Here is a 27999-nt window from a genome sequence, read left to right on the forward strand (position 1 = left end):
AGAGATGGTTACAAACAACTATGAAGATGGCTGGGATGTGATATATTTCATTTAAAAGATACAATGTAAGACCACCTCTTTCAAGGATAGCTTGTGATGTCCCCTTTTTAGTAGGTGTCAAGGGCATGGTAGTGTTAGCTCATCGTTGCGACCCTCATGAGTTAAACAATTTGGTTGGAAGGTCTCTTGTGGTTGACTTACTAGTAGTAAGAAGTTGTATAGGTGTTTTCCATTTTTGTCATTGCACCTTGATGGAGCCCAAATTTTTGATCCTCCATTTGAGGATTTTCTCATTTTTTGTCTTGAGCTAATGTTATAAGTTAATGTCTTCACAGATTTGTTTTCTTCAGTCTATTATGAAGGTGGAAATAACAATCACTCCAAATTTTCGGTTGGATGAGAAAATTCATGGATATGTTGAGCTTTTCTAGATTATAATGGAAGACATGTCCGAATGTATTCTAAGGATCAATATCTACATTCTATTGTCTGCTACAAAATTAATGCAAATGGAATGTAAAAAATCAGAGTTGCAAAAGACAACAGACAAGACCAATTCAGATAATGAAGCACATAGTTCATTGGACCTCTGTTGTCACAATGTTCAGAAAATATGCCACTGAATCAAAATGAAGACCTTTAGGAGATCAATTTATTCAGATCACTCTATTGTAATGTGTTGTAGCCGTGTTGACCTTAGAGACAGAGTATGCTCAATAGAAATGCCTCTTGCCTTGAGTGTTACTATATGTCAAGCTAAACAACCTCGGCACAACCTTTGACAATATTTTGTTCAACAAATATATTGAAATTGTCAATGATGGAACATGCCCAGATTTGATATTAACTCTAGAAGATTCAATTTTTATGAACATCTCAAAGATATCTTTACCCACGCCCAATAGCTATAGCCCCTAGATTGATCACTACAGATCCGGCCAGGCTCTAAGAAAAGTTTTTTCTTGAGCGCAAGATCAGAATTTTGAAGAAAATGTTCTCCTCAAACACTAACCGACTCCTAAAAATCATAATTGAATATCACCCGAGTTAGGAGAGACCAATTCAATGTGTAAAGGCAGTATCTCTATTAGAAGCATATGCGTGTGACCAAGGGATTTGGCAAAGACCGAGAATGATAGAAGATTTAATTTCCGTTCCAATCTACTTTAGAAAAAAAAAAGTGTCATCAATGCCTCCTTTGCTATGTACATACAAAGCAACAACTACCAGCGTGCAAGATGTTATATACAAATATTTTGAATGAAAAAGATAAGGCTCGACCTAAAATGGTGAAGTAGAAGAGCCCAACACCAGATTGGCAAACAATCAACGGAGAAGTCTAGAATTAACATATTCATCGTGTTTCATTCCATGTTGTATCACACTGTGAAGACGTCAATCTCTAATTGCTCGGAACCTTATTTGAGTTTGGAGATAGTGTAGCGGCAAAGCATGTTTCATAAAGAAAATATACTATGCCAGCAGCGGTGGATTAATAATATGGAGTAAATATATTCAAGAAAGAATACCCATGTTTTTTAGAGATTGAAATCATATAAAATCTCATATTGTAGATAATAAAGGTATACGGAGAAATACTGATAATGTTCTAATCAATATTTTCTTGGAGATGTTTAATAAGCTAATAGCATCTAATGAATATTATTGTGAAGGATAAAAAAAATAAAAGCCCAATGATGTTAAAATTAATTACGACAGGGTGCTAAAGTCAAATATAATCATATTTATTATATGTAAATAATCTCAATTTATTATGGTGAAGAGGTGCACCTGTTGAAAACAAAAGGGCATGTGTTTGTTCTCAAGATATAAAAGGAGAGATATTCATTTGGGGAAAAGAAATCAACATATTCGGAAAGCATTCAGATTCATATTCTGGGAAATGTATTTTATATTTATTATTGTATGGAGGGATAAGGAGCAACATTATGACTTTGTAATATAGATTCTATTATTTTATTTTTATAATAAAATAAAATGTTCTTTGTTTATTATTAAAGGTGTGGAGATTTAAACTGTAGATGAATCATCCTTTGTAATTATTTGTTGGAATTCTATATACAATTTAAACGTCGGATAAGTGGACATGGTCATTTAGCATTTTAAATTGGATCATCACAAATATTGTAAAATATATAGTTGCTTCCGTATTTGTGTCCAGTTTGTCTCCCTACCAGAGGAGTTAAAGTTCAATCTGGACTAATTTAAGATTGCATAGTATTTGGTCTTTCGCATCTTGATTATTTAATTGTTGACAATATAAGTGCGTGGACATTATAAAGTTGTATGTGAAAATTCATTGAAGTTGACTCTATTGCCCAGATGAGCAGGGCATTGGTCTTTCTATTGTTGAAGTCAGAAAATCTATATATTCCTTCTACAAGCATCAGTTCTATTATTAAAATCTTATACAATTCATTAAATTCACACTCAACATCTAGTTTCAGTTTCATCAAGTTCAAGGACCTTGCCAGTCGGAGAACTCCAAAGCTTAAATTCGCTTTAGAAAAGCTCTGAACCAAGTGATCAGGTTCAAGGAGGTCTACCCGCCTAGGTGTAGCAGAGCCTGAAGTGCAGGGGAATCGAGAAGTATTCCCGTTCGTTGGCCAGAACTGATTGAGAAGTCCTATCGGAGAAGTGGTAGGCTCTTGGATTTCCAATCTATGGTTTTCGGAACCAACACACCCTAGGAAGGCAGTGGTGTTGGTTGTTAGGGTTCTCCATCATTATATATTGATTAATCATTGGATATAGATTCCTCATTGGATATGGATTAATCATTGGATATAGATTCCTCATGGATTAATTAAATGTTTATTTATTTGGCTTGATTAATATTATCTTATCTTTATAGACTTGGTTATCAAGTCCCAAAGTGGCGATATTAATATTATAAGTGCCTAAGGTTTATGGTTTTAAAGATATTGACACTTGATTATCATTCATATGGTTTGGGCGACACTTTAGTAAGTCTTTGAGACTTAGGTGTTATGAATGGGACCCTTGATATTATTGATTTAATGATGTCTCAAGTGTGACAGTATTAAAGTTTAATAAAGTTCAGGACTTTGGGATTTGGCAAATATTACCGTGGAGTAACACTGAAGCTGGTTGAAGGAGTAAGTCTAAAGACAGGTAATCGATTTGGCAACTTGGGACGTCTTTAAGCATGAAAAGATGGAGTTTGAGAATTTGCACGCTGAAAGAATTGTGAGTTGTTTTCACTTGTTGTGCTTTGAGTTGGTTGCCTATACAGCAATGAATGGTGCTTGTTAGTGTTAGATAGATGCAGCGATTTGAACAGAGATTTGGTGGGACATTTTGGTGCAAGTGTTATATCAGAATTAGTGGTTTCTCCAAATGGAATTTCCATAGGAAAGGCTTTTCATTTATTTCTGTTGGTGGGCTGATATAGATCTAATACTTTCTGGTCCAGCATTAGATACCTTTATTGCATTAGAAAAAATATGTAAAGTTTTAGAAAGAATAAGATTCAAACTAGAAAAGGTTCTAGTAGAATTTTCAGAGGATTGTTACTGAGAAAGGTTTGCCAACTGAGAACAGACAAAAGCAGTCACATATCTCTATGTATTGGAGCATCAAATCTGATGTCTGTAAAAAATTGAAACATGGTTAATGTGCACAAATATATTATTTAGGATCAAGGTTTTATTGTTAAAAGCTATTACTTTTCTGTCTTTTTGAATAGTAGTATCATAGATAAAAATACTTGAAAAGCATTTTTCCTGTTCTTGCAAGCAAAAGCTGCTCCTTTTATTTTCCCAAAAGCAAGGGTGACTTCTGATCAAGAAATTACGATTTTTTGGCGTAAATCTCACTGAGTACTCATAAGTCTAACCTGAAAATTTGCCAACCAGCACAACACATCAATCTGCAGCATTAAGGCAAAAATCAGTATTTTTTCACTGTCACTTTTTTAGCTAACTTCTTCATGCATTTACAATATTCCTTGTGATTTCAGGTGATTTGAATGTTACTTTTTAGTGATTGTGAGTTAATTCCATGCTTTTTTAATGTTTAGAATTTTTTCTGAATTGCTGACTATAACTCAAATTTGAGCTTGCCAAGTTCTGTTTATCAGTGGATTTTTAATCTGAGTAGTGCTACATGAAAAAATCAGGAATAATTATACCTAATTTCTGTGCTGTTTCCCAAGTCTTCATTGAATTTTAACTGTCTGAAGAAGTGATATAGAATTTTTTTCGTAAATACCTATGTTTTTTGCTCAAGTTTTACACTCAAGAGGCAGAAAAATGACAGGACAGATACAATGGAAAATATTGGTTTAGGGTTAGGCATAGGTATAATGGAAAATATTGGTTTAGTGTTGGGCATAGGTATAATTTTTTAAAAATATTATAGATCGTTTACAAACTTTGTGCTCATTCAAGCAACAACATGAGACCATTACAAGCTTATTCAAGACAAAAACAAGCTCCTTACGGGCAACCACACTAGAAAAAACAATGGGAAGATCAAACTCACAACTTAGCATCCACCTTTTACAATGAGAGAAATACAATAAATAAAAGACGAAGAGCCACAACTTAGAATTCTACAAAGATATCCCTCTTGTGATTTGAACCAAAGTCTCCACGATGACAACTTATTGCTTCAACCAACTAAGCTAAACCCCTTGGACAGGGTATTAAAAAAAAAAAAATTTATTACTTAAAATAAACCCATTTTGAAAAATTTATTTCAAGCACTATGGAGATTTCATTAGTAAATACAATAAATATATACTCTTAATAAAGCTTTAGGTAGAAATATATGAATTTCCCTAAAGTAGCAAACTGTGGTACATGAGCTAGTGCCCTACTATTTTAGAGTTTTTCCCATTGTTTCATACATACATACTCTTTGGTAAAAGAAAAAATAACAATCTTTTTTGGTATCTTAAGATGTATTTTTTTAATCTCTATCAGAGTTCCCAGACTTGCCATGGCTTGCCTAGACTTGGTGAGTCATGAGCCGGGCAACCCTAGGCGAGTCCTTGGAACTTGGACTCGGATTCAATTGAGTGTGGGATGTGACTCACTGCATAATGACAAGTCACGAGTCAAGCCATGACTCGCTGAGTCCTGGTGATAGACTTATTAGCCATTAGTCATAACTTATGTGTGAAAAGAAAAACATAAAAAGTGAAATTTTTTAACTTGGTTTTATTGGGTTCTATTTCTTCATTTCAACCACATTTCATTTCATTGTACTGAGACACAGAGAAGTGTGAGATGAGAAGAAAAATTAGAGTCCATAGGAGTGCAACTGCAACCAGCAGGGAGGAAGAGTGAGAATTCTTCAATAAATCTGATGAAGAAATAGCTTCGTTCAGATAAAATGGATACATACCAGTATAACTTAGCCTATATTAATACATACACACAAGAATACAGATCAATTCTTTTGTCATCCACTTAATCTGCGATTTTATTCAAGTATGTCATCGATCAGTTCATATAGATTTATTCATTGACATTTCATGTTCATATATTAATCGAGCCATGATCATGATTGGCTTACTTGCATATATGTAATCAGATCAAAGTCTGATTAAATTCCCTTAGAGACTGGTGACTTTGTGCAGAGGATTTGATTAAGTTCAAACCAATTATAATTGACACTGATTGGTAATCGATTAGTTTGTATAAACAAATCGCTGATTAGGGAAGAGACATGTCTCGAGTGAGGAGACATGTCCATCCAAGACTTAGTCTATTCGAACCATATATATGCTCATACTCGGCCAGGCAAGAGAGCATTGAAATTCATTAATGCTCTGCCTTCACCATGAGTTCTGAAATCATACCTTGACATTCAGTATTTATAAATATTTGATATACATCACATACAATTGAAACATATCAAGACTATCATATTCTGATCAGAATTTGAAGACAATAAATCAGAGATTAGAAAATCATTCAAATCTGATATAGATTAATTTACTTTAACATGGTATCAGAGGAAAGCCTGGGAATAAAAATGTTAAAGATTATTTCAAAGCAAAGAATTAATGGTTTGCGTTTTCCTATTGGGAAATTTATGAAGAGAAATATATTTCTCAAAATGGCAATGGAATTGGCAAATCCATGGCAGAATGATAAGACCGTGCAAGTTACAGACCTGTTTCAGTAATTTAAACCAATTGTATTGATGCCTCAGCAACCCAGACTCAGTGACGTTGCAACTATATTTCTGAACTTCACAATTAAATACAGCGAATTCCATCTAAGTGTGTGGTGGTCAAACAGATATTCCGAACACTTAATAAGGTGACTGTGTTATGTGGCAGTTCTAATAGCAGTCCAGAGGAGGCAAATACTTTGATAAGGAAGTCGATTTGACATGTAACAGCAACAATCATTGTGATTAGATAGTGACTTGTGTTAATGAGGATCACATGACATCGACTTCATTCTTGGAATCAGTTTTTGGGAAATCAACGTACAACCTACCTTACATTAAACAACAATATAATCATATTCACGGATAACTTTAGTGGCAAATATTCACCAAATGGCGAATTTCACTGATTGAGGACCTTGAATTTGGCAAAAAAAATTGCACTTTCGAGGTGTCCATGTCGCCCACACTTTACGAAAATTGGGTCCCATGCTTAGGCCAATCACCAATAACGATACATATTTATTTTTATTTTGGTGATGACTTCGCCAACATAATCTAATCTTTCCACACGATAAATTAAATATTTTCGCCTACAATTTCTAAGGCATGTCTTATTAGATGGTCACATTGGGCAATCTATGGTAAAACTTTAAGTCGGGTTATATGTAAAGTACATAGACTTGACAAATGTCTGTATTACGGAGATTTCCAAGGAACCTTTTATACTTATAATATTTGGCCCAAAATAGATTATATTGTGGACAAGTGTCATTATTCTAGAAAATTTCTCTAAAGCTTGTTCTTTAACATTTTATCCTGAAATAGGATTTATACCGTTGATTTAGGATCATCTAATGGTCATTAAATAGGGTTATCATATTTTGGATGATATAAAATTATGGACAATACATAATTATTTTTATTTTGTTAATGACTTCACCAACATAATCTAATCTTTCCACGATAAATTAAATATTTTTGTCTACAATTTCCGAAGCATGTCCTATTAGATGATCACATTCGTCAATCTATGGTACAAATTTAAGTTGGGTTATATGTAAAATACACAGACTTGACAAGTGTCTCTATTCCGGAGACTTTCCAAGGAACTTATTATCCTTCTAATATTTGGTCCGAAATAGATTATACTGTGGACAAGTGTCATTATTCCGGAAACTTTCTCTAAAACTTGTTGTTCTTTAACATTTTATCCCGAAATAGGATTTATACTGTTGATTTAGAATCATCTAATGATTATTAAAAAGGGTTATTATATTTTGGATGATATGAAATTATTGATGATAAATTAATATTCTTATTTTGGTGATGACTTCACCAACATAATCTAATCTTTCCACATGATAAATTAAATATTTTCGCCTACAATTTCTGAGGCATGTCCTATTAAATGGTCACATCCTCCATTCTATGGTAAAAATTTAAGTCGGGTTATATGTAAAGCACACAAATTTGACGAGTGTCTCTGTTTCGAAGAATTTCTAGGGAACTTTTTATTCTTCGAATATTTGGCCTGAAATAGATAATACTGTGGACAAGTGTCATTATTCCATAAACTCTCTAAAACTTGTTGTTATTTAACATTTTATGCCGAAATAGGATTTATACCGTTGATTTAGGATCATCTAACGGTCATTAAAAAGGGATATTGTATTTTGGATGATATAAAATTATGGACGATACATAATTATTTTTATTTTGGTGATGACTTCGCCAACATAATCTAATCTTTCCACATGATAAATTAAAGATTTTTGCCTACAATTTCCGAGGCATGTCTTATTAGATGGTCACATTTGCCAATCTATGGTAAAAAATTAAGTCGGGTTATATGTCAAATACATAGACTTGACAAGTGTCTCTATTCGGAAGACTTTCCAAGGAACTTTTTATCCTTCTAATATTTGGCCCAAAATAGATTATATTGTAGACAAGTGTTATTATTCCGGAAACTTTCTCTAAAACTTCTTTTTCTTTAACATTTTATCCTGAAATTCGATTTATACCATTGATTTAGGATCATCTAATGGTCATTAAACAGGGTTATTATATTTTGGATGATATAAAATTATGGATGATACATAATTATTCTTATTTAGGTGATGACTTCAACATAATCTAATCTTTCCACATGATAAATTAAATATTTTCGCCTACAATTTTCGAGGCATGTCCTATTAGAGGGTAACATTCTCCAATCTATGGTAAAAATTTAAGTCGGGTTATATGTAAAGTGCATAGGCTTAACAAGTGTCTATTTTGGAGAATTTCCAAGGAACTTTTTATCCTTTGAACATTTGACCCAAAATAGACTATACTGTGGACAAGTGTCATTATTCCAGAAACTTTCTCTAAAACTACTTGTTCTTTAACATTTTATCCCGAAATAGGATTTATACCATAGTTATGGGACTTTGCGAGTCCAAGACAGAGTCCACAATTTCGAGGCAAATTGCCTTTGGACTCAGACTCGGCAGAGTCTTGGCAGAGCCCACGTGGACTCACAGAGTCTAGAGACTCTCTAGACTTGCCAAGTCCTGAGCTCAGGATTCTCCTCTTTTTTTTTGTTTAAAAAATTTTAAAATTTAAATTTTTTATATTTTTTATATTTTTATGGCAGCACACATAAAGTGAAAAAATTAAATTAAATAAAAGGTTTAGGGATGTTTTTTTTTTGCTTTGGAGCTCTAGCTATGAGTTAATTTGCTCTTCAGGAATGTAGCCTTTTGCAGAAATTAGGCGGTGGACGAAATCCCGCTCCTTGTGGATTGAATTACAACATTTACTAGTTTAGGGAAAGAGAAGAAGGCATCAATTTTAAGTGGATAAATCATCATATTGGACTTGTGTGGGCAGAATCCATATATAGTACAACAAACCTAGGCTTGAAAGTTCAGTAGAGCACTTAGTTTACTCTTCTAGCACTTGGCTTGGATGTTATTAGAAGCAACAGATTTATCCATTAAAATCATCAGATTAGAGCTGAAGTTAGTGATATCATTACAGTCAGGAAAAGATCAGAACCTTTGGTGAAGAGAACTACACAGACCCTATTTGTGCAGCTAGTAGTTGCTTTAAAATATTCTCCAGGTTTGGGACAACAATATTCAACAGAAGTTTTTAGTGTTATAATTGAAGTTAAATGGGTACCAGCAACTATTATCTTGTGAGGGGATCAATTGTGGTTTTCAAGACATCTTTGCATCTAGTTATTGCTGTACAATAGGCCTATAATTGTGCAGGACCTGCTATGCTAGTATTTTCTATTAGTTTCAAGTAAATAAAGTTTGAAAATTTCTATGTACTGGCGTTAATTGTCATAGATAAAATTCCAGAATGTATTCTTTCTATTTACATTGCATCTAACTTTCCATAAATATTGTAGACATTTGACATTGCAGCGACACTATGTTTATTACTTTATAATATTACATTGTGTTATTTAGTTTTTTTCTTTCAAAAGTTTGCCTTTATACTTATGTGATCTATTCAAAATTGTGTATGTGTATTAAGTAGCTTATATTTATCTCAATTATTGTGTATTTGATATTAATTGACTAAAAGATGCATGATAAAATCTTAAAATCCTTAAAAATCTTAGAATTTCATGGATTTTTCAATTTTTCGAGTCCTTGCTGAGTCCGGTCGCCAAGTCCAAATTCGAGTCCAATTTTGACTTTTCGTGTCAGAGGCGAGTCGAGTCCCGTAACACTGATTTATACTTTTGATTTAGGATCATCTAACAATCATTAAAAAGGGTTATTATATTTTGGATGATATAAAATTATGGACAATACATAATTATTTTTATTTTTGTGATGACTTCACCAACATAATCTAATCTTTCCACATGATAAATTAAACATTTTTGCCTACAATTTTGTAAAGTATATAGACTTGACAAGTGTCTCTATTCCTAAGACTTTCCATAGAACTTTTTAATCCTTCTAATATTTGGCCCGAAATAGATTATACTATTGACAAGTGTCATTATTCTGGAAACTTTCTCTAAAACTTGTTCTTTAACATTTTATCCCAAAATAAGATTTATACCGTTGATTTGGGATCATCTAACGGTCATTAAAAAGGGTTATTATACTAAGTTACCAGATTCTCTCCAGCAACCCTCAAAGTCTGGTTCAATTCTGTCCAAAGTCTAGTCCTTGTCAAATTCTCCCCACATTCTCCTAGAGAGCCACAGATTTGCTGCAAATTCTGTTAGAGGAATCTGGGCAGAATTCAGAACAAATTTTGAAGAATTTGCTGCCCAACAGCCAAACCCAAGCTGAATTTGGTCTCAAAACAATTTGTTTTTACCTTTTAAAAGTTTTTTTTTCCTAATTTGGTTCATTTAATCCTCGCAACCCTAGAAGTGACGACTAAAAAGATGAAAAAATATGGTTTATATGTCATTTATGCATTTGTGAGTGAAAATGAAAACTTGCTTATAGAGGAAATCCAAATTGATGATTATAGAGGAATTTCTTTAAAATAGCTATGATATATTCTTTGAATCCGGGGCTTCAAATCTGAATCTCAGCTTTTGATGTAGCTTGGTTAGAAATCCTTTAACCAATATAAAAAAATTCAGATAACTGCACTTATCTTTTGATGATTCCTTTCATTCTCAAACTGTCCCTTCATATGGAAATATGTCCCATGCATGCTAACAAGCAAGTGTATGATGTTATATGTATGGTTAAATAATGCAATTAATATCATATTATATTGAAACATAGATATGGTGGTGTATTTTACTATGTTGCTTTACTATTAGTAGAGTGGTGTATGGACTTATTTGTTGTTGCATAGACACAGACATATATCTTTAATAAAAAGATATGTTTTGGTACGAACAAATCCAAACCCAACCCAAAAAATATTTGGACGAATTTCGAATCCGAGTCTCAAACCCGCATCCGTACCAGAATCTGAACTGACAACTTAGTTATTATATTTTGGATGATATAAATAATGGTTTATAGTTATTTTTGCTTTTGGTCACGTTTTTCTGAAACAATTAAAGATTCACCAGGGTTTTACAAAATTTTCATACGACGGAAAAAAAAATGCCAATAATTTTTTTTTTTCCTATTTTGAAAAATAAAATCGCCAATACAAATTAATTTTTTGCCCCTAAAATAATGTTGGATTCGTCATGATTTTATACATTTTTCCAAAGGGGGTTTCTTAAAGTTATCCCTAATCATATTTATATTGATATCAGTATTGAATAGTGAGATTCAATATTAGATGTCAATCGCAGATCAATATTGATATAAAATAATTCAAAGATATTCTTGTGAGACAAAATTGCTTATAATATAGAACTGCATACAAAAAACATTAAGTGTAAATAGCAACTATCGGAAGTGATCAATATTATAAGATGATCAAATTCATATTATCATAGCTACAGCTGTATAGGGAATTCTTTATCGCAATTTGATTGATCTTGCAAGGAGACAGGGAGATTGATCATATAAGTAAACAGATATTATAAAGAAGATTGATAATTGGTAAATCGATATTTATAAGGTTGACACTAGCAGATTGATATAAGTTATCAAAGCATATTCAAGTTGATATTAGTCGTAATAGTAAGATTATATCAGACATTGCTTCCTATATCATATTATATTGGCCCATATATTGATTTATAGGAAATCAATAATGAGATTAAACCACTCAGATTTATGAGCATTACAGAATCATACATAAATCCGAGATTAAAATTAAAACAGACATACAATCTGATGTTCTTGGTTTGTCATATGAGCCATGGCAAGCGTGTGATGTTCCCACGTTTATCGAGCTTCAACCGAGCACTATATGCAAAGCCATCAAGAATGTGATGAAAGAAGTTCTTACTATCCGGTTTACAAAACAACAGAAGCTCGGGATCAGGATTGGAGACTACTTTGCTTGTGCTTCGACATAGCAAAGTTATGGAGCATCAAGAAATGATTCAGAAATACTGTGCAACCATAATCAATCATTTCTGGATGGTGGCTAACTTCTGAAAATAGATTCACAAACTACATTCGGAGGGGCTATATTAGTACTTATCAATCAATTTAAGTGCTTTGACAATTGCCTGGGAATCAATATAAGCATGGAATCAGTTCCATTTAAATTGTATTAAATATTGAACAATCTGGAAGTACTTTTTACTGTGAGAATGCTTTAGAACACTGCTGCAAAGTAATGTCATTTGCATGTAGGATTGTAATCTGAACTGGACAATGATTGTAATACAGATGAAGCTCAGAAATATTAAATCTGTCATTAGAGGTTATGAAGATTATATAACCAACATCAAGGGATATGTAAGAGACATTCATCCTGTGCTTGAATGCAGTACCTCAAATTTTATGTGGCAAGAATTTGGGCAGAGATTGTATAGCTGATAGCAGTTGCAATCACGTGCTTTGTATTATGGCTGTGTTGATATTTACTGAGAACCGTTATGATGTGTTGTCAAGTTCCACAACCTTCTTTTCTTTTTGAATTTTCCTTCTATTGTGCACAAAATAGAGGAATCACTATTGATCCAGTCGAAGTTGGATAGAATGAGATTTCAGGAATTATGATACTGATTGGAATGCCATAACAGTTGCCTATATACTGGCCTGTATGTATACAGCAGAGATGGTAGGATTCATCTTAACTTTTATGGAAAGCTGAAGCTACATCCTAAAGAATCTAAACATTATAAAGCATGACTGCTACTTGTGGAAGTTGAACATTACTGGGAGATATGAATTTCATTAAGGCTCTGGTGAATTTCCAAACATATGATACTGTTAAACACATCTTCCACTTCTTGTATGATATCCTTAATTTGGAAGGTCAAATAGACCCTTATAATAGTATATAGAATTAAGGATAATCTATGGAATTTAGTGAATCAGAGGATTGGCACCTAAATGATGCTTTCTGGACACAATCTCCGAGGTTATGGATTCACATGAAACTTTGGACATTGATCATGATGCCTGGGTGAGATACCCTCTGTAGCAGTAGTAGAGAATGATAGCTCATTCGTCATGAATCATTGGAGAAAATTCAGACCCAATTGCGTTCTTGGAGCAAGATAAGCTTCCATAAGAGAGGGGTTATGCTGTGGGAGTAGTGGTAATGTTGTAAATGCACATGTCTTTATTTTTAGGAGTTTTAAAATATTAGCTTGTGATGTTTTAAGTGGGTTGCTTTGTAATGCAAGTAAGACATTAGCTCCACAGATGATCGTTTTAAGTGCCTCCAATAAATAACAACACCATAATTTGGCAGATTCACCTGTTCATTCAAATAATACTATGTTGGAGTTTGAAACAAAAGGCAAGTTGTTCTAGTCGGCACTAAGGGAGTTAATGTTAGTGAAGAAGATAGTGAGTTGTAGTTTCCGGTACTGCCACACTAGATGCACATTTTGTTCACAATGTTGCAATCTTAGATGTGTAATAGAGAGCTAGTCTAGAATCTCACCTTGAAGTTAATCCTATGCTTGTGAGCTCCACCGCAAATCATGGGAAAGAGATTACAAACAGTTAAAGGATCATGCATGCATTAAATCTGTATGAGATGAGTTGCCAACAATCTGAATGAAGAGGTTTTCGGTTCAGATATGACAGGTTTCATTGTTGAAAGGGGATTCTTCAGATACTTAAGCTTAGTCCAACATTGGAGATGGGGAAGCTAAAGAGATTAATGTTGAGTAGCAATTAAAAGGCATAGAAAAGGTTGTTGTGACTAGTAATTTCTTATTAACATTGCTCAAACCATTTCCGTGCTTACAACAATCCCAAATTTCAGAGTATTACTGTTACATCCCAATTTTAGACCTAATTTAAAATATAGCCGTTGAGGTTCACATGAAGTCAGTTGACAATTAAATTTGTTATAATCCTGTGAAATGGTAAGATGGTTAGTCGTTATAATTTCATGTGAAGATAATATGCTAGTTGATTATTTATTATGAATTCATGGAATTGAATAGGCAGTTAGCCGTTATGATTATTTATAATTAAATAACTTGTTATGGTAATATAATTTAGTTGCGGAGAATTTCCTTGTAGGAAGCACGTCGAAGGGGTGGAAGCATTGCCAGAAAAGAATTGGGCACAGGAGCATCACCATCACTAGGCAAATGGGTATGAATCATGAATCACCATGGTTGAGGACCTAGCGACTTGAACATCAGGATACAATTGATGGAACCGCATGAGCTATTAAATAAACAAATTAAAACATAAAATAATTTAATTAAAATATAATACGTACCTCAAAGGATTTTGAATGATCTTTCACCATATTATTTTAATATATGTTCACCGACAACAATATATAACTATGTACGTACACAGAGATATAAATATAGTGACACCATAATATTATTTTCTTTATATTATAATGATGCTATCTCACAAATATATCTGTGTATGTAGATAAATATAACCATAATATTTTTCAAAATATATTCTTCGAATCTTCTTCCATCATTTTTATTCTTTTTCTTGTTTGAAACCGATTGAACACTTGGCATTAATTGGCGTTCAAAGTGCCAAGATAATTCTTTAAGTTACGCAAGCCAAAGAGTCCTTTTAATCCTTTTTATATCATGGGTCGGGAGAGACAAAATACTCGAGAGAACACATTCCCGATTTCCTTATTTATTATCGCATTTTCCTTGCTCATTCTGGCTTCCTTCCATAATCAATACTCTGTTAAAAACCAATCGAATTTCTGCAAGTCCATTTGAAGACCTTTTCATTTCATAGCAGTGCCATTTTATTACAGTCTGCCGTATCTGTTCTTTCTTTGCTGAGGATTGAAGTGGTATTCATACACAGTGGTTACGCTTGAAAGGCTGATACAAAATCGTTTAGCAAGACTCAAGACAGTTTCGGATTTATATGAGGTTATGTGGTAAATCATTCCCAATATTTGTTATATTCCATTAACAATTGTTATTACAATTCAATTCCTTAGCAGTAAGTTGCAGATTATCCTCATTCACAACTAAATAACTTAAGGTATTTTTGCCATAAGACATCAGAATCGGATGATATTTATTTTTGCAAGTTTTATAGAATATAATCTTTCAAATCACAGCTTGTGAAATACTGGAAGTATATAATTTTCATGAATAAATTGAAAGAGCCATTTGCTTTGAGATTCCAACACCTGACACTCACCCGACTGTATAGCCAAGGAAAAGGGTGAAGAGGTGAGGGAAATGAATCTGCATTGACATGAAACAGAATTAGATGTGATATACCAATGTTTATTACTTTTAAAAGGAATCATTTAATAGCTCATGCATGATCACGTTTATTGTATTCTCCTGCTGTCAAGTCGAGTGGTGTGATTAGATACTAGGATGTTTAGTGGATAACAAGGTGTTCCATATCTATTCCATATAGGGAGGGCATTTCTTATTAGAGATTGTGAGGGGATAATTTATGGTCCGAAGTTGGGTGGTTAAGCCCCTGACAGTGTTTCCCCTCTCCACAAGATGTCAGATGTGTATCATACAAAGATAAGCTATGCATTCAAATGTTTGTCGGAAACAAGTATTTTTACTTTTATGATGTATATGCAAGTAGAAGGTAAGATTAATTGAGTTGTATCATCGTTACACTTATTTCTTTAAATGAAAGCAACTCTTATCATCAATATAATTGGCAATCAGCTAGATCGATTGATCTTCTAACTGAATGTGGAATATATTTAGTTGCAAGAGATAGATTTATCTGATGGATTGTTATTTCAGTCTTTCATTATATGAATAATGAATATGAGCATATATTCTAATCTTATGTTATTGCCACAATTAGCAATGGGAAAAAAATAAATGATACTGTGGTATCTGATGCCCTAAGTGATACAGTGGTATCTAATGCCCTAAATGATATGGTGGTATCTGATGCCCTAAATGATCCAATGGTAATTGATGCCCTAAATGATACAGTGGTATTTGAAGCCCTAAATGATATAGTGGTATTGACACCAAAATGATACAGTGGTATTTGACACCCTAAATGATCCAATGCTAATTGATGCCCTAATTGATATAGTGGTATGTGATGCCCTAAATGATATAGTTGTATTTGATGGTAATCATCATCTGATTTTAATATAGTGGTATTTGATGGTAATCGTCAATTGATCCTAAGTGATATTTGTGGACTAATCTGGGTGATTGCAAAAGCATCCCTACATTGATTTTCAGTTCAAATTCCATGGTATGTAGATTTTAATTTCCATAGTAAATATATTGATGGTGTTTTCAGATGTTAGTTATGAGTTTTCTATTTAAGTAATTGTAACTGTTAATCTCATTCACATGAACATAATTGATATAACTGTCTTCCTATGAAAATGAAGTAATAACTGCATTTCTTTGATATGTTAGTTGTTAGTTAACACTTGAGAAAAAGTGGATGTTACAATTACCACATGTTTGCTGTCAACAATATTACCATGACTGCATGGAATATGAATCAATTTTCAGGAGTGTGGAATCTGTTGGTATTCAAGAATGAGAGAGGATTCCTGCAGAAGTTTGGGATTTTAACAAGTTCTACAATCTAGAAGAGATTCATAGTTCTTGGTGCAATTTTTATAAATCTGTTGTTCTCCATTTTGGTGTGTGGGAGACATCACTAACTTTGGTTCTTCTGAGGACTTTCTGTAGATGTTTGCTGTTAATATCTTAAGAATTTGCGTGGTCCATACTTGGACAAATTTGCAGTGAGAGTTGTTGTATCAGAGGTACAACTTCAGTTTAGACTATTGTGCTCCACTCTCAATGGGTCATGGAGATGATTTTGAAGGGAATCATTATAATCACCCATGTTATTATGACAGTGCTGATAGCAGGGAAAGATATGAAGGTCGAAATCTGAAAGGACATTTCTAGATTTATAAACAATAAAGAGATAAGTATTTTATATCTTTTAATAATGTTCATGAATTTAGTTCATGCAGTATTATTGGGAATAATGAGTCATGCATACTTTTAGCATTGGTCTGTATATTTCTCTTTGGGGTAGTTTGATTCCTTGAACTATTATTATATCTCTCTAAAATGCAGGACAGACCAAAGAGAATAAGGTTGATGAGATATTGCATTCAAGGGGAAAGAGCTTGATGCATCTTGTAAGTAAATCAAGTAGGTGGAAGAATGAAGACACAACTTACTGTCATAGGGCTGAGTTGGTGGCACATAACCAAAGATATCTCTCAAAGAAGAACCTAATCATATTGTCTTATGATCAGTTTCTTCAAAGAGGAGGAAATGACATTTAGAGGCAGTTAAATTTGAATGACTCAAGGCATGAGTTAAGAGCATTAACGTTCTACGATTAATACAGGGGAGTTAACTTCCAAAGAATTTCTTTGCAATCTTTGAGGCAGCAGGGATCTAGAGAGAGTTTTTTTAAGAAGTGAAGATATTAGCGAAGTGGGTTGCAATGTTGCAGTGAACAAAATTGCACAATCAATCTGGATTTAAAATTGGCAGCTTCACAAACTTTTAGTATTGGGTGATTTGGGACGAGGTCAAGGAGGACTGTCCTTGGCTTTAGTACATTAGAAGTTATGGAGGTGTGTGTTGAATATAGTTCCTCTAAGGCAAGCATTGCAAGCAATCTTTGAACGAGGAGGTTAGGGAGTTCATGCAAGTGTTTAAGATTCAAAGAGAGTTTGAGTGGTAGATGAAAAGTGCCAAGTCCTTTGCAGACGATCAGCAAGCTTGAGAAGCAGTTGCTTTGTAAGCTTGTTGTTTGGTCAAACATTGGAGCCCACTGTAATTTATTGTGATAATTAAAGATGTGAGAATGTTGCTTCTGTTGAGAGGGAGTTTTTGCTCTTATTATGTACTATAATGCATATTTCTCGGAGACGGAGAAAGTTGAGGGTATAAGCCATTGTAATGCATTTTTCTCTAAGATGGAGAAGTTTGAGGTGATATCCATTGTAATGTATTTCTTTGAGATGAAGGCCCTTGTTGCTCTTTCCACTATGGGAGGAGCCATAGTGGATGTCATGTTGAGAGGCTCCATGACAACATTATGTTGAGTGACTTCGTGATAGGAGCTCGTGTTTATTTCATACATGGGAGTAGCCATGGTGAACATCATGTTGAGTTCAAATGCTATTACATTGAGAGACTTTGTGGTAAAATTTTGATATTCTTCATATTGGATGTAGCATTGTGGCTGTCATGTTGAGAGACTCCATGACTTGAGAATCTAAAAACAAAATCTCCTTTGCTAAGAGGTAGAGTTGAAGTTAGGTAGTTGCAGGAGCTATTTGCATACTTGTAATGATTGTTCCTATTTGAAATTATTCTCTTTTAGCATTCATGTTTGATATGCACACTGGTATTGTGAATGTTGAAGTCTTCAATGATGATCGACAATTCCATATGTTGTATCTTGTTGGTCCTTAAAAGAATTAAAGTGTTTTGATATCCAACTCATGAAACAATTTCATTCATGTATGTTGGCTTTTGGAATTTGGAGGATTTCAATATTATCACGTGACATTTGGAATTCTGAGCATCTAATGTATCATAATTGTTGGTCATTCAAGAGCTACTGTTATGTAGTTGAATAGACATCTTGTGTTTATTGAGATGGTAAAGTCATGTAGAGTCACTACCCAATAATTGGTGTGACTTCATATAACCGCCAATCAGTTGAGTGCCACATGTGTTGGTGGTTATTGCAACAATTAGATGATGTTAATGTCACCATCTTAGAATAAAAAAGACTTTACTAGTGTTGTCATTGAAATTTCTGCGATATGTATTCTGGGAGCTTATTTTTTGTATACTATTTTGTAGGATTTATAGCTATAGTTGATGTATCATTTTGGGTCATTTTGTATGTGAGATCATTGCAGAGTTTCTTTGGTTCATTAGTGTGTGTATCTGTTGCGGATTGTGATGTATATATTGTAGGCAATTTGTATGTGTTGGTTATTGTGAGTCATCTGTAGATGAGTTTTGGTGTTGTGTACTTGTCAGTATTGTATAAAGACAATTATCAGTCTTTGAATGAAGTATGTTTGAGTCATCATTATTGGAAAAGGAGAAAATTATGATATTCATTCGAAGCATGCAGTCTTAACATTTGTGAGGATTGTATTCAAACTAATTCATTATTAATAAAGTGATTTTTCTTTGTGTGACTCGGTTTTTCCTTCGAGGAGTGTTTTCCTAGGATAATTTTCTTTGTCCATCTATTCTTGTGTTTTAAAAGTATCTTCTATTTGTTTAATGCTATTCTAGCTCAAATTAACAAACCCAACATATTTTTTAGAAAAAAAATTTAAATATGTATTACAAATGTAGAGTTTATTGATTTTTCATTCTTTGAAGTTTAAGTTTAAATTTGAAAGGTAAATAATCGTGATTGAAGAATTGACAAGTTTCAAAAACCCTACATTTTTTTGGGCAAAACCTTTTTTTTTTGTAGTATGTATAAAACACATTGCATAAATGGTAATCTTTTTGTAAAATTATCTTATTGCAGCAGCCTTGACATTTTGTAAACAATATTTCTATCCAATTTCTACTGCTAATCCTCTACTTGAACCTAAGGCTAAGAAAACATGTCAATGGGATGCAAATTGGCAACATACATGTGATAGAACAAGATTGCAAGTGATAAATCAATTTTGTAAAGAATAATCATGGTGGCATCCAAAGATTTAAATACTATATTGTTGTGATATGTAGCCATTATATTGAGGCATGTAAATTAGCACCTCGAGAGGTTGTTCATGCATGTTATGTGCGACTAAAAACATTTGAAGAATTAAAGTAAACAAAGAAGAGACAACAAGAGCAGTTCTAGTACTGATTCTTGTTCAACTGCATTCGTAGGTTGTGTTGGAGAGAGTTCTTCCATGCCTTCACTTTGCTCAAGTGCTTCTACTAGTGCTAGTGCTTTTGTTTCGCTCCTTCCAGTAGCACTATTAGATTTGGTCCTAGAGCTAAAAAATTTAGGTTGGACAATTATCTTGTGTCAGACACTACTTGTGGTTCGCAACCCTCACTTGAGAGCATGCCTTGGAACAGGGAGGTCCACAATGTTGCAAATATTTTTTGCACGTAGTGGTACTTTTGCAATATTCCATTTGTTGCAGCCAAGAATTCATTTTGTTTAAATGTTATAAATTTAAAATTTAAAATTTGAATTTTCTTTGTCTAATGAATTGTTATAATTTAATTACACATACTTATTTAATCTATTTGTGACAAGTCTCCTTACATCTATTTGTGACAAGTCTCCTTTCTAGTAAGGCATGATATATGTTGTAGCTATTTGTGGGGTGGGGTTAAAAGCCCCTATTGATGTAAGTGGCCCCCTTTTGTTGGAAATGGTTAAAGATATAAAAGTTGAAGTAGAGGATCAACAAGTGTCTTGGAGCAAAAGAGTTGCACCATTATGACAAATGGTTGGACCAATAGGAGAATTAAGACACTCCTAAATTTCTTGCTTCCTACAAAGGTGATTGATTATTCTACTTCCCTAAATACATTAAATAATTTGAATTTGATTTAGTGATTAATATTTGAACTTTGTAATTTCTGATTTATTGATTGATCATTATTTTGCTTTATTTTTATGATCCACCATGTTTCTTAATTCCATCAATGCTTCCTCACATGTCAAAGATGCCACATACTTATGTGAGGCTATTGAAGAAGTCATGTGTGAGGTGGGGAAAGAAGTTAGGTTTAGGCGGTGATAGACAATGTAACAAGTTATGTTGTTGCATGTAGACTTTTGGTGGAGAGATGACACCTAAATTTTGTTTTGGTTTGTAGTCCATTGCCTTAACCTCATAATGGAGGATATTGGCAAGCTTGAATGGGTCAGAACATGTGTTGATAAGGCCAAAAACATCTGCAAACTTATCTACAATCATGCATTGGTCCTTAGCATAATGGGACAATATATGAAGCAAAGAAGTTGGCTCATCCTAGTGTTACAAAATTTGCCTCCATTTTTATGTTCATTAAAATCCTTGATGTAGTCAAAGACAACTTTGAGGCATATGTTAATTAGCAAGGAGTAGACTTCCTCATCCTATGCCAACCGCTATATAGATGGATGCGGTAGATTACTTTACATTTTTTATCAAGTAGGTTTTTGGGCCCCTTGTTCTAAAATCATGCAAGTAATGTTTTTATAAATCTTAGAATCTACATTATGTTTTAGTAGAATAGGTAAATATTTAGTAATTACTTTTAATTTATATGCATATTTTTTTTGTTTGCAAGTTTGCAATTTCACTTATTTTCATGCACAACCATCACTATTTAACAATATTTGTAGGTCATTGAGCCCTTGTTACTTCTCCGTGTTGTTGATGGGGAGAAGCCTTGCATGAGATACATATATGAGGGCATGAATAGGGCTAAGGAGGCCATAAGATCTGTATATGGAGGACATGAGTGTCAGTATCATTCCATTTGGGCAATAACTGATAAGAGATGAAACTTCCAGCTTCGTACGCCCATCCATGCAGCTGCTTATTATCTCAATTCGACACAATATTTCTGTCCTTCTTTTAAGGTGGATGAGGAGGTTCTTGGCGGGCTCTATTTAGTGCAAAAGCATATTTCTAGTGATACCAAGACTACACTGCATGAGATAGTAGAATTTGATAATTCATAAGGGGGGCAATTCATTAGTCAAATGTACAAAATTGCTTGCACAAAATTACAACTAGGTTGAAATATATGCTTATGTTTTTAAGTGCATAATTTTATTTTATACTTTAGTTTTAAACTTGGAATTGATTTATTAAATCTTATTTCAGATATATGGTGGCAAATGTTTGCGCCTAAAACCCCAAACCTTTAGAGAATTGTCATCCACATATTGAGCCAATCATGCACTACTTTGGGTTGTGGATGCAATTGGAGCATGTTCGAGCATATTCACTCAAAAAGGTACAATAGACTGTCCATGGAGACATTGGATGATCTAGTATTTGTTCATTACAACCATCATAGAACGAGACAAACTTTGGATAGTGACTTTAGCTCAATCATGCTAGAGGAGGTCGATTCAGAATCGAAGTGGGTCACTGCATCTAGTGATCTTGTCTTTATTGATGGGAACTTTAGTAGATTGACAAGGTGGATAGAGAGGTTGAGGTTGTGGCCATGACAGAGTAGAGTGATAGAGAAAAATTAGACACATGCATAGGAACAATTGATGTGGTGAAAGTGGCGTCTCACAAGCACTTACTATGGTTGTTCAATTATCTAGGACCTACCTCCTTTGAGGCTGATCACAGACTTGTTTTTGTTTTCATTTATGTTTGGAATATTTGATGTCATAGGTTTCATATTCCATGAGCTTTATTTGCATTTGACTATTTATAATTTTATAGATCTAGGTTTGTTGCTTCCTTCAGATATATATATATATATATATATGATCATATTAGCTTCTATTTGATGGTGTTATTTTATTTTTAAGCTTTATTCAATAATGGATGCATGAAACGAGTTTTAAATCCTCAAACATCTCTAAATTGTTAGAGTTTTTTTTTTCACTTTGCTGAGTTTTGCCAAGTTTTTTGTCGAGCCACAAGTCACAAGTCAAGCCAGCCTTACCAAGTCTGAGGTAGGGAACATTAGCCTATATCTTGACATATACTTTATTTGACAACAGTTGGCAAAACAAATTTTTTATTTTTTTATTTTTATGTTTTTCTAGTTTTTGCTAGTTTTGATGCTGTATAATTGAGTTCCATTTACACCTTGCTGTGACAATTTTTTGCTGTCAATGCCATGTAAATGTAATGTTATGGTAATCTTTTGTATACTCTTCTGTAAAGGGCAAAATTAATAATAGTGTCTTCGTCTTATAATATTTGTAAGGTTATGGATCAAAGGAACCCATAAATCAATGACTTCTAATAAACGGAATGCTATAGGTTGGACTTGAAGCGATAAAATTCATACGTAAGGATAGAGAAATGCAATGCAATTTGAAAGAAATATGCAATCCAAGCACTAAGGGCGTAATATATCACATTGTTTCTATTATGAGAGTAATTCCTTTTGTTGTTTCTTATTTGATCTTCTTTGTTACAGCCATGGACTAAGAACATATCATAAATAATAATCCTTGGGTGAGTGAATGAATATGGCTGAACCTGAATTAAAGAGATGAAAAGAAATGAAATAGCAGCAATTATCTAATTAAATGGGCCAACCAGGTTAAAGGAATATCCACTCAGATCACAGCCTTTACAAATTATAAACCTTGCCTACAATCCAGTGAAGGAAACACAAAGGGCAGCAATTCACCCAAAGAGGTGCAAACATATTGGAAGCGCATCGATTGGTTTTTGAAAAGGAATAATCAAGGAGGGGTGCTTCGCTTGTAGGAGTAGTATCCCTTGTAAAATGTTGCAAATCTGTGACTCTTCATCCCTTTATGAGGATTTGAATAGCGTGTCTACTCATGATGAAGGCATCAAATGAGCAAGAAAGAGATAATAAATAATCTGATCCGATTAAGAGCAGAAAAACATATCCAGTAGCAGCAAATAGATTAAAGAGAATTTTTATGAATAAATTAAAATAATAGGCATGCATATATGTGTTCATGCAATAGAAATATTTGCAGGAATTATTGAATTTTGTGAGTAATCTAAATGTTTCTTTTATATATATTAAAGCTTTCATTTAATAATCTATTTTGAATTTAGAGAAATGGACTGCAAATAGGAAGGATGGCCAGCCTTCCAAGTTCACGAGACCAGAGTACAGTCTCCTGAGATGAATCTTATGCTCATGGGCTAGGGGGCTCAGAGTGCCCTTGGGTGAGGTCCCATCAAGTATGCTACCCCGGGTTAGAATTGGATCGCCAGCCATCCATCCACATGGACTAGTAATGGAATGGAAGACTGGCTATCCATGCTCGTGGGCTTGAACAAGTAGAATGATCGAAGGGTGGCCCACCTTCAATGCTCTTGCAGTACAAGGCCAACCAACCTTGAGACTGTGGTTAACAAACATTTGAATGAATTCCCATTAAGGTTATTATGGGAATCTGCATGGGAATGACTAATGCCTTAATAAGATCTTAACTTGAGAATGTTATATCATTTCATGATGTATACTAATGATTATTCAAAACTCGATGTTATCTTGATTCACGATTGAATGTTGGTTTCCAAGTTAATATTTTTTTGTGCAAGACACAAACTATATTTCATTTCAGTTAGTAAAAAGGCATTCAAATTAATAAATTTATACTCTGAACTGTATTATATTTCTTATTTTTGGTTGGAATTGTAATTTTTGGGGAAAATGTAAAAAATCTCTAAAGGGCACATAACATTCTTCTACACCTTAATGATTTCAAATTAATCTCCTACTACTTTGACTCTATAATAATAAAAGAGAAGAGGATTGCATACTTGGAATCAGACTTAATAGGATCAAGATGGATCTGGATGGCACAAAGCTTCCAAGAAATGGTTCCATCCTCTCATTAATTGCTTACAAGAAGAATCCTTTGGACTCTATCCTATTGTTGCAAGCTAAACATTATTAGAAATGTTCTCTATCTATAACAAAGTTTGTGTAATAACCCCAACTGGTTATAACTTCGTCAAACACCAAATTCTTTATAATTCAATTGTTTGACATTTTGTCAAACACTTTGCAAGCAAGCTCTGATACCACTGTAATAACCCCAGCTAGTTGTATCCTTAACAATCATCAATTTTCCTTTGCTAATCAATAGTCTAACATTTTGTCAAACATTTGGTAGTCTTTATTGTTATTGTTGCAAATTTGTTAATTTGATTTTTGAAATTACACTAGAGAATGCAATTGGGCACTTACAATTTCAAATCAATTTAATACTAAGAAGTTTGTATGAATGCCAACATTAATTCATAATTCTTCTCTACAAATTGTGCAATTAGATAATTATGAAAGACGAAGGATTTGCTCCAGCGTTAATTCATTACCAACAATGTTTCAAACAAACAGTAGTAGCAATAATATATTAAAATGTCAATAACCTAGAAATATAGATTGGCTTTGCCTTTTAATTTGCAATCCAATATGAATCTATAGCAGCCTCAATAATATATATCGCAGGCCATATAAATTGAACGCAGCTCTTGAAAATTGTAATACGATCTTTCAAAAATGTCACACAAACCCTCCTTAGGTGAACATGACCCTACAATTGATAAATTGATGCCCTATATTGAAATGACAGTTGTCTAACACTCAGAGTGAACTCCTAGCCAGGACGTAGAAGCCTTAAATTAATAATTCAGCCTTTAATTCGTTCTCCAGAATCTAGTCTTCAGCACTTGTTCAATCAACTTCTCAATAACAGTAGATACAGTGGAGAAACAATTACAATTCGCTTTACCTCAGCAGCAAATTGCAAGATAAACTCAGAATCTAACCCTTATACTTCAGCAAGGGCACAAAACCATAGACTCAGAATTGTCACAAAGACAACAAGCAAAGAGTAAACAAATAATCAGATGCTTCTCTCATCAAATGGGCTCATATTTATAATCTCCAAATGGCATAAAATTTCCCAAATGAACTTCACTTAAGAAGCTTCCCACACACAACATTAAAATATAATAAAGTGCTATTATAAACTAATTTATTAATTGCTTTTGGCTTCGAAAATGACCTTTTTCACCATAACTTAATATTCTAACACTTAAGGCCATTGTTTCTTGTTCCCACGATTTAAAACTTTTTGTCCCGGTTCCAATGAGCTATGATATTAAGGTGACCAACAAACAGCATCAACAAAAATAGCAACCTCAAAATATTTAGATGAATAATAATAATAATTCACCTGTCTTGCGAAAACAGCTGAAGAAGCAACAAAATCAAAATCTGACAAAACGAAAGTGATCCTGATGATGAAAGATGATGAATAAACTTGACGGGGTGACTTGTTATAAATAGACGCTCCCTCCAAGATTCTTGCGCTAAAACTGGAAGTCCAGTATAAAAACTGAGAGCATCACTCAACTCCTCTAACTCAACTGAGCTCATCGGAACCAACAGATTGACTTACTATAAATAGTAAGTCCCTCAACGGACCCAAAACACACCATAGGCTACTGGAAAGCCTATAACCACACAACTGAGACCCCCAAATCCCACTGTTAGCTCATGAGGGTCGCGATGGTGGACTGACCTGGTCAACTGCAGAAACCTACTAAAAATGGGGACATTACAGTTTGTCTTTTATTTCAGTCCAAGTCGTGATGAGTGTAAATTTGTATTTGAAAGGAGAGTATCATCTTCTTCTGCTTTAATTCATTAGTCTATCATTTTAGGTTTACCTGCCAAATATTGAAATTTCTGGTTGTTCTGCAGTTAATTTACAAGGCTGTCTTAGTGGTAATAAAGACAAGGAAATGAATGATATGTCTGATATTGACTGGAACATGACTTTGTTGCAGATATATCAATCACTTGAAGCTGCCAGTTTAGCTCGAAACAACTCTTTTGCTGGCATGTATTTAGCTGCAGCAGGTATATTCAGCACGCAACATATTTCTTATTTTCTTTCAAGTATACTTGATCTATCTTTAAGTGAATTATGGATTCTTATGAAATCTAATTGCCTTGAGCAGAATTCGCTCGTAAAGCAAGGAATTTGGCAGAGGAAGCTTTCTTCCAGCCATCCATCATGTCTCTTCTGTATTTCCCTATTGAGCATCATTTTGCTATCTACACTGTAAGTAAATAACTTGACAAACATTTGGTTTAGTTTTTTAAGGCAGATTCAATCCTTTTTTTTTTCTGTACGATGTATACTTCTTTTACATTTAATGTGAACGAGGCCACTGCACTCCTCTTCATGCCCATGCTTACCCTTCTCACTCACTTTATATTCTTCTGTGTTTCTGTGGATGTACTTAAGCATTGAAATCATAATGTTCTCAGAGTCTTTATTTTTGTTGCAGCCTTTCTTTGTACCAGTTTTGCTGCACACATTTCTTGCAGCAACAAAAGAGGTCATACGCTATCACCGGGAATCAAAAGTGTTCCTGAGGTCAAATATGTCAACATGATTCGTAATGTTTCTTTTATTCTGTTACCAAGCTAAGCCAATTTTTCTGTTGGTTTCTTCCAAAAATATGGCAAAGTTCCTCAAGCCAAACAAACAAGAGAAAATATTTAACGTGTCTCTAATTTTGTGGTAACAATTTTTCACTTGTATGACTTTAACCTTTGAGGAATATAACTTTGTTATATTTCCGAATGTAAATGCGCAGCTTCAAATGAGTCCAGTTGTCTTTTGCATAATGCAATTGTCATTTAAGGTGCTAAAGGGATGCAACTCTCACATAGAAAGAAGTTTATTCGCCTGTTTACTGCCCCCTTAATGAGAGTGTTTACTATTGAGGCAACTAGTTGGATGTAGGAAAGGCGATAGGCTATAAAAGAAAATAGAGTGTTCAAGATGAATAGCATGAGCAGAGGCAACTCATACAACTAGGAATTTGTACTCTGCAAATTTTGCTCTATCATTTCATTTCATCGTGAAATTGAACTTTTTTCCTTTCCATTCCAGGTTGTGGCATAGGAAACACCAAATTATCTGTGAACCATTGGCTAGGAAAGCTGATACCTTAGACAGTATGGGTTGCCAAAAACAATGGTATCATGGACTGAAAAAGGATTCTGTATATAATTTTGAACATAGTAAGAGTTTGCTTGGGTTCACATATACCCCTTTTCTTATGTTTGTTTTTGTTAAACCA

The 27999-nt window shown here is 33.7% G+C and overlaps 1 protein-coding gene across 2 annotated transcripts in view; it reads left to right on the forward strand.

The window, feature by feature from the left end:
• Window positions 1–27979, forward strand: part of LOC149567514 (GPI transamidase component PIG-S-like protein) — a 148575-nt gene extending 120596 nt beyond the window's left edge. For both annotated transcript variants that reach the window (XM_089820736.1, XM_089820737.1), the window contains exons 11-13: window positions 26692–26764; window positions 26866–26969; window positions 27199–27979. In XM_089820736.1, coding sequence (XP_089676862.1) covers window positions 26692–26764; window positions 26866–26969; window positions 27199–27306 — 285 coding nt within the window. In that variant the 3' untranslated portion in view covers window positions 27307–27979. The remainder of the gene's footprint in view (window positions 1–26691; window positions 26765–26865; window positions 26970–27198) is intronic.
• The last annotated feature ends 20 nt before the right edge of the window (window positions 27980–27999 follow it).

This window comes from Cupressus sempervirens, chromosome 3, assembly GCF_028749045.1.
Source record: "Cupressus sempervirens isolate cs-2001-9-10 chromosome 3, ASM2874904v1, whole genome shotgun sequence".
NCBI lineage: Eukaryota > Viridiplantae > Streptophyta > Pinopsida > Cupressales > Cupressaceae > Cupressus > Cupressus sempervirens.